The sequence below is a fragment of the Ciona intestinalis genome, chromosome 14, assembly GCF_000224145.3.
Source record: "Ciona intestinalis chromosome 14, KH, whole genome shotgun sequence".
NCBI lineage: Eukaryota > Metazoa > Chordata > Ascidiacea > Phlebobranchia > Cionidae > Ciona > Ciona intestinalis.
This window is the reverse complement of record NC_020179.2, coordinates 564,371-572,323: the sequence shown is the minus strand read 5'-3', so window position 1 is coordinate 572,323 and position 7,953 is coordinate 564,371. Positions and strand designations below refer to the sequence as shown.

General features: G+C 36.8%; 2 protein-coding genes across 2 annotated transcripts; one reads left to right on the top strand and one right to left on the bottom strand.

Moving 5' to 3' along the window:
* Nucleotides 1–724: 724 nt before the first annotated feature.
* LOC100183224 (ADP-ribosylation factor-like protein 1) lies at nucleotides 725–1,796 on the bottom strand. Its single transcript, XM_018814869.2, has one exon. The coding sequence runs from the start codon at nucleotides 1,723–1,725 to the stop codon at nucleotides 1,183–1,185; it is 543 nt and encodes a 180-aa protein (XP_018670414.1). The 5' UTR covers nucleotides 1,726–1,796; the 3' UTR covers nucleotides 725–1,182.
* Nucleotides 1,797–1,915: 119 nt separating this feature from the next.
* LOC100185586 (thiopurine S-methyltransferase) lies at nucleotides 1,916–3,591 on the top strand. Its single transcript, XM_002128718.4, has one exon. It carries the CDS (start codon nucleotides 2,435–2,437, stop codon nucleotides 3,152–3,154), a length of 720 nt encoding a protein of 239 aa, XP_002128754.1. The 5' UTR covers nucleotides 1,916–2,434; the 3' UTR covers nucleotides 3,155–3,591.
* Nucleotides 3,592–7,953: the final 4,362 nt, after the last annotated feature.

Sequence of the window (7,953 nt, the reverse complement as noted above, 5' to 3'; positions counted from 1 at the left end):
AAAGGTAATGAGTTCAAGGCTTGACGCTCCTACCATTGTGGCAGTATTTGTCCTTGGGCAAGACACTTAGTGACAATTGCTCCAACCCATTGGTTACCAATGGGTTGTCCAAATTATCAGCCATACATGAAAAAAAATCCCCACAAAAAATATTCACCCACATGATAACCCGTAAGCTGGCACGAGGTGTTAAACCCGTGTGATAACGAGTGTCGTTTTCCGGCCACGCGAGGATAAAATAAGTTACATTCATATATAAGGGTGGTATAGATTACTGGACCGTTAGGTGCTAGAGATATAGATTCTATTCCAGATTAATAGTCTGTCAGAGCACATACGATTTAAACCAGATTTGGCCTATTACCCCAGCAGTATGAACATAACTTATTTATCAACAGAACCTGTTACCATATGTAATTTTGTTGGTGATTGTTTTTCTGTATGGTTGACAATTTAGTAAACCTATAAGGGATCACTGGTTGGGAGCAATGTCTTTTCAAATAATACATATGCCTTCATTGTTGAGCATTGAACAGGATGTCAAACACAGACATTGCATTAATGGTTCTACATGCTTTGTTATTCATATGGTCTTACTAAACACACTCTGTGTTTAAGTGGTAAATAATTAAAGACCTCACCCATATTCTATGAAATAAAATAAGCTATGTTATAGTTTTATCACCTAACTGCTAGCCAATGATCGTTTAACAAATTACTTTTCATGTTGTAATATATAGAGTTTAATTGATTGAAATAATAAAGTAATAAAACTTGACGAAAACACCAACTAACAGAGGCACTACTTTAGTATTGTACACTACAATCTTGTGTAGGTGCATCTAAAAACAGTTACAGCGCTTCTGTTATCCACATATAACGTTCTACATTTCAGTATGTTTTATAAAATAAAAAACTCCGAGACCTTGAATAAGTAACAAATTCTGGGGACAAAACAAACATAAAACTAAATTATACAGGAATAAATATGTTTTATACAAAACCATCTTGTAGCAGTTGACTATATGCATAAAAAGAACATTTTTCAATTTCTTGATTTCTAAACAATAGATCGAGCTCTAAAATACTATTTTTCCCGGGAAAATGCTCGAAATTTCAGCTCGTATATTGAAGAGCAGCACCGTATGTATGTGTCAAGGCATCGTCATGCAGTTTGACTTTTCACTGCGACTGTATTGCGTTTACAAGCCAATCCATGGCAGTGTCAAGTCCAATGCTTTTCACAGCACTCGTTTTGAATATTTGCCACTTCCTATCTTTTATACAAGCGAGTCCGAGCTCTTTAGCGACCTCTGTTTCCGTCAGTGCTCCCTCTATGTCCTGCTTGTTGGCAAAAACGACGAGAATCGCTTTTTTAAGCTCATCTTCTTCCAGCATGCCCACTAGCTCTTGTTTCGAGACGCTCATTCTTTCTCTATCCATGCTATCCACCACATAAATAATAGCATCTGTGTTGCTGTAATAACATCTCCAATATGGTCGAATGCTTGTCTGGCCACCAAGGTCCCAAACTTGGAATTTTAGGTTCTTGTACGTCAGCGTTTCGACGTTAAATCCAATAGTAGGAATTGTTGTCACAATTTCACCAACTTGTAACTTGTACAGGATTGTAGTTTTACCAGCACCGTCTAGACCCAGAATTAGAATACGTCTTTCTTTTTGTCCAAACAGAGAACTGAATATTGAGCTGAATAATCCTCCCATTTTACTTGTGTTTGTTGATATTAAAATCCTAGACTCTGTATTTGGAAATAAAACAATAAAAGGTTTTTCTTATATGTATTAACAGCAACTTAATAATGAACCACGGCACACAAATACTAAATACTATACATTACGCCAAAGTTATACGTTACTTTTTGTAACTAAAGTGCATAACATAAAAATACGCTACAGTTTACCTAATTTGGTCCTAAAATGTTCGTACTGCTCTCTCTTTGTGTCTACACAAACAACTTTTCGTAATACTGTTCTATATTTGGCAATTATTTTTTTTTAACTAAATATACACCCGAAGTAACGGAAAACAGGATGCGTGGCGTTTTCCAATGCAATTGCAATAAACGATCTTAAAACTAGATCCCATACGCGCAAGGCGTAATGACATCAGAGTTTGGTTAACAATTTTAACTTAAATTAAAAAATAAGCAATAAAATGTTGCAAATTTGTATCTTTAACAAATATGAATATGTACAGTTTTTTATTTGTTTAAGATTTTGTACTCGTGTTCTTTTGCTTGCGGCAGGGTTAAGGAAAACCATGTGTGTTATTTTGTTCATCCATTCGTGACCAGACGCTTCTCTGCTTTTACGAGGGCGTGTTGCTGCGTTTGTAAAAAGCAAAAGTATTTACAGCTGCTGAAACTTGCTCTACCTGTTGGATTTGTAGTCTAAGTTGTGCAGTTGCTACAATATGGATCGAGATTGGTCTATCGACGACTGGAATAAATGGTGGGAATCTGCTGGTGGAAGGCCAGATGGTGAAGTTATTGAAAGCAGTCACCATCATGATACAACAGATGATCAAACCGAAGAGGAAGACATATACGCTCCAACTGTGAGCGAAATGCTGAAAAAACACAAGTCACTTATAAGTGGGGATGCAGGCAGTGGCTCAAGAGTCTTTCTAACTTTTTGCGGAAAATCGTTGGACCTAAAATGGTTAGCAGATGAAGGATTCGATGTAGTTGGTAACGATTGCTCTGATTTTGCATTGAAAAGTTTTCTAGAAGAACAAGGGCTTGAGTACGATACTTCAAAATCTGGAGGCTTTACCATATACAAAGCGAAAAACACAAAGCTTGCTTTGTACGCTGGCAACTTCTTTGAGCTTACAGGAGAGAAAACAGAAGGGAAATTCGATGCCGTTTGGGACACAGGATCGTTTCAATCCGTAGGCGTAACGGACCGTGCAACCTATGCCCGAGCGGTCAGCGGCTTAATGAAACAAGGGTGTAAGTACCTGCTTAGTGTTACGCAGTTTAAAGAGCTCCGCACCTGGACAGGCCCACCCTACGAAATCACTGAAGAAATTTTGGATGAAATTTTTGGCGAAAATATGAAATGGGAATTCGTTGACCAAGCGCCATGGGGAGATTACATGGAGAAAATCTATTTGTTACAACTGAGATAAATTCTGTACATTATGGGTTACAAGGCGCGACAATTTACTAACGGAAAACTAACATGAGGCGTGCTGTTCTTCTGGCACGTAGAATACTGCCGCGGACAGAAACCAACCGGCAGAATTTAAAAGCTCTCAAATTTCTGTAAACAAAGGTTCATGAAATATTTAAACTTTTACCGTTTTTTTTTAACATTTTCCTGTTACATGTTAATTGGTTCAAAATCTATTATTGTCACTATTTTAAAATTACCAAGAAAACGTATTTTGTAAAAAAATGACATTTGAATTTAATGACCCATAATTTGTCATTTTAACCATCCGCTACATGGCACACGAGAGCACTATTGTATAATAATGCTACAAAAATGCGAGTATACACAAACCGAATTGTCAATAATTCGGTAATAAAGGATTTACGAAAATATATTTTACTTTATTGTTTTTACTATGCGGCTATAAATATATCATAAAATAATATTTTTTTAACTTTGGTTGGCGAATCGTTCAATTCAAAAGGCAAGTTAGGATCGTCTATCAAAGCATTTAACTTATAATTTGCTATTATGTTGTTGTAGACATAACGTATACTTAAATAGGTTAGTTGAGTCCAATTGTATGAATAGAGGTTAAAAAGACAAATCGATTCTGGTTATAACAACAAGTCAAAACGTGCTCCGTAAATATTTATCCGTATTCCAAGCAATATAAACTCAAGCGGTATGTTCAGCTACGCTCTTGACTATTAATTTGCTCTTTGTTGATTTAAATGTTTATCCCGGCATGCGGGATATTATAAATGAGCTTATGATTAACCAGTAACAGGTGCTGGCTCGGTTTAACCGAAATGTAAAACACAAACACATTATAGTTTATAATATGCGAAAGGTATGTGTTCCAGACAACAAAGGATTCAAAAAATGCCCAAAATTCCAGATGTGTGGAGTTGTCGGGACGAGTGGTACTTGTGTTTGTTTCAAATTAGTTGCCAACGCAGATGAAGTGGTAGTGAACAAGCTAGCATAGCACTTGTCAGGCTACGTGGGGTATCAGGCCGTAACTTTGTCGTCTTTTCTATTGTTCAGGGCTAAGAGTCGGTCTGTATATAACCTGCCTTTAAAGAGATGTTCATGTTTTCATTTAAATTTAGGCGATCAAGAATCGCCCTTGATCATCAAAGGGGAAATATTAACATGCGGTTTAAGTGACCTTATACTTTAAGATTAGGAATTAAGTTAGTTAGTAGTGTTGGGCTCATGTTTAAAGTCGCCGCAAAATAAGAAAGATATAGAGATGTTAATCTTTAAAAACTGGCGAAAAAAACAGTTTTTTAGTCTTGTTTGTTGTTAGGAAAATTATTGAAGTAGTCTAAGTTTTGGGCAATGCTTTGCAGTGAAATTTGAATATGATTAGTTATGATGCGTATAGCATTCTGAATGCGCATTGCTGCTTCCAAGTATTGTTTATATCATTTGACATTTATACGTGGAAATGCATGATCTTCAAATGCAGTCCCAGCTGCTAAAGACAAGTGACAGCTTAATGCTGTAGTTCGTAATAAATGCAGTTGACGCTCAACCTAGCGTGCTGTCAAGTACAAAAACAAGTTGACTAAAACGGCTGTGAAAGTTCCATCAAACAGTATTTATCTCAGTGTCAGGCAAGGAAGAGATAAATCTGACGTTAATTTAAAACAAACTTGTGTCCTGGGTATCGCCCGTTAAAATTGGCCTAACCTGTTGCCTCTGTCACGGCCCGAAGGCTTGAGAAACATAAAAGGCTTAAGCCTGACCATGGCGACTTTTGTTTGACCCGCAAGCATCATGAATTAAATTGCGTTGAAAAGTTCACAGTTCAGACGCATGAATATATACGCACCTGGGGCCTAAGTTGTTGTAAACTGATTGGCGCAGCATTAAAATGGTTTTCTGGTCTCATATACGCGCCTGTAGCCTATAGGTTTTGCAAACTGCTTTGTGAAGAAGGAGCATTCGTGGAAATCGTTTTTGTACCCACAGGAGTTTAATACACATTTAAAGTTAAAAGCTGCCTGCGAAAACAGTAGTTTGGTCGGGCGCCAATCACTACAAACTCGCGTTAAAATCTTGGCGGGAAATTCTCCAACGCAGGTCATTTGAATACCACAGCACTATGAACAGGAAGTAGTTTATCAGAAGCCAGAATGATTTGCTGCAGCAGTGTATAGTCTGTGGTAGTTCGCATAACAATAACTGTAGCAGCCATGGTTCAGTACAATGGCAGTTATTATGAAGCTGGATATAAGCGGCTGTGTGAATTTATTTCAAAGCGGCGTTACAGTAGTGTTTATAGCTTAGTATAGTAAACATATGGATACAGTATAGCAAGTATAGCTACGACACAGCTTGTATTTTGCAGCTGTTTTAGTCTAGCCCTTTCTGTACCAAGATAGCTAAATAACTAAGAAAATGTTTTACTTTTTATAAATATTTCATTTGCTCTAGTTCAGTGTAAACAAGTATATTGTGCTTTGAAATGAGTGCTGTTGTTGTTGTTTTTCTGGGTTTAGCTTGCAATAAGCTTGTTTCTAAAGTTTCACAATTTCGCATTTCAACGTAATATATGAAACCTCAATACCCCGGTATAGTGTATTTACGGTATAATGTCGAGCCTGTAATAAAGTGTAATTGCGAAACTTGAGCGTTATATTGTTATTGCCCTGCGCGGCGCCAGTTTGAACGCGATTTGGCGCTTTGAAATAAAGCTTATTTACGGTCTTATCTTGTAAGCTATATAGACGTGATATATTTACCGCAGTTTTATGTTTATTTTCGTACGGTTCTATTAATGGTTCAGTATAGTAGGGTGGGGTAAGATGGGACATGTTTTAGTTTTCTTTTCTCCCCCCATTTGATATAGTAAACAAAGGTTATTTAAAACAAAACTTTAAACCATAGCCCACGATTCTAAAAGAGCGTTGTTAAATGTATATAAAATACGATCAGGAATATGGACTTTAGATAATATTGGTATCCCATCTTCCCCTACAGTATTATAAACAAAACGTGTTGTAATCAATTGTGCTTAATCCGTACAGTAAAGTATGCAGATTAGTTGCAGTGTATATGAATGGCTAGGTCAATAACGATACTTACACTTGGTCGTTATTATCCTGTATACTTGTCAAAAGCGAATGTGTGGGAACGAAAATAATTCAACGTTTTTATTGTCGATCGTTCTACAGGCGGTGCAATTAGCGAGCGCCGTGAAACGTAAATGCTTATCATTATGCTGCAGTGCGTAAAAGCAATGCGTGTTTCAAGCCTTTGAAAAGCGTGCGCCCTATTTTCTCAAATTTTGAATTTTGATAAGCTTCTTACCCACTTAAGTTAGGTCCGACGTGAGGAAAATGCAATTTGAGTAAAATGGAAGAAGTGAACAGACTGTATAGACATATATTTGCAGTTGTATAGGCTTTTAGTCAATATAGCTGTAATATAGTAGAGCGATGAAAGTTAAGACACCTTTAGCACATAATATCCAAATATCCTGATCGTGTTTTAAACAATTAACAAGGATCTATGGGAGTCGTGAGCTTACGGTTTTATAATTCTTTGAATGTTCTTTGTTTACTACTAAATAGGACGAAAAAATAGAATGAAAAGCGGTCCCATCTCCCCCCCTGTACTATATGTCAAGCAGTGCTAGTGAACTATAAGTATATATTATTAGGGATGCACATTACAGAATAATTAGGTATTCTAGGATATCCTAGAATACTTTATTCCGAATCTAGAATTCCGAATCTAGAATTTCGAATCTTTTTATATTTATAGGAAAAAGAAATTTTACCCACAAAAGTCAGTTTATTGACCCTTTCATAGCAGCCTTGTTGGGTCATGAGCTGTAAAATGATCAAAAATTGTACTATTGGGTAGTTTTTGCGTCATGAAACGTATAGCAGGCTATGAAAAGACGTTACGAAACGTTCACTCTCGAAAGTCCCACAAACACAAAAATATTTTTTTTTTCAAAATTAATAAGTTTCAAAAATTTTTACTATAGTATATGAGATGACGTGTAATGACGTCATTAAACAGAATACCGAATCCCGTAATAAGATTCGAATACAAAAGGATTCGAATCTCATGGAGTCGAAATTCTGTAATGTGCATCCCTATATATTATGTTACGATAAATGTCGTTAAATCTTAAACACCAATAAATTGGTAATTAAATACACAAACGGAGACCGCCTTGGTGGTGTAATAGTTTACATAGCGACTTATTTACTCTTTAGATGGTAAATGGCACTTAAGAGTCGAGGTTTAAATTTTAACGCACCCCAAAGCTCAAAGTTATAATACGTAAGTTGCACCCACGAGAGTATAAGTTTTTACTCCCATATGTATTAACAGAGCTTTAAGGCGATACGACCGCTTCCGTTGTGTATTGGACTGTGTTCTTGGCTGCTGTTCTGTCGCATTTGCTTCCGAAATCTGAACCGGTAATTGCATCGAATTAACCCGGGTCCACGCTCTGAGGCAAAGACGTATATAGGATATCATTAAATGCTAGCCGTGACAGGGATGCGCTGACATAATAGGGACCTTAAAGACCACCGCATGCGATTGACTGGAAGCGAAAATATAATTGGATACGAATTTATGCGGTCAAGTCGGTCTGAGGCCTATATTAGAATATACATTGCAGTTTTATTTCGATTTCGTTCCTTTTTAGAGTCAGTTCGGCTTTTGTCTTTGATCTCTGCGTAAATGGCTTGTGCGAGTCCCGAGTGCGGGGTTTGTAAAATTTTATTATCGAAACTG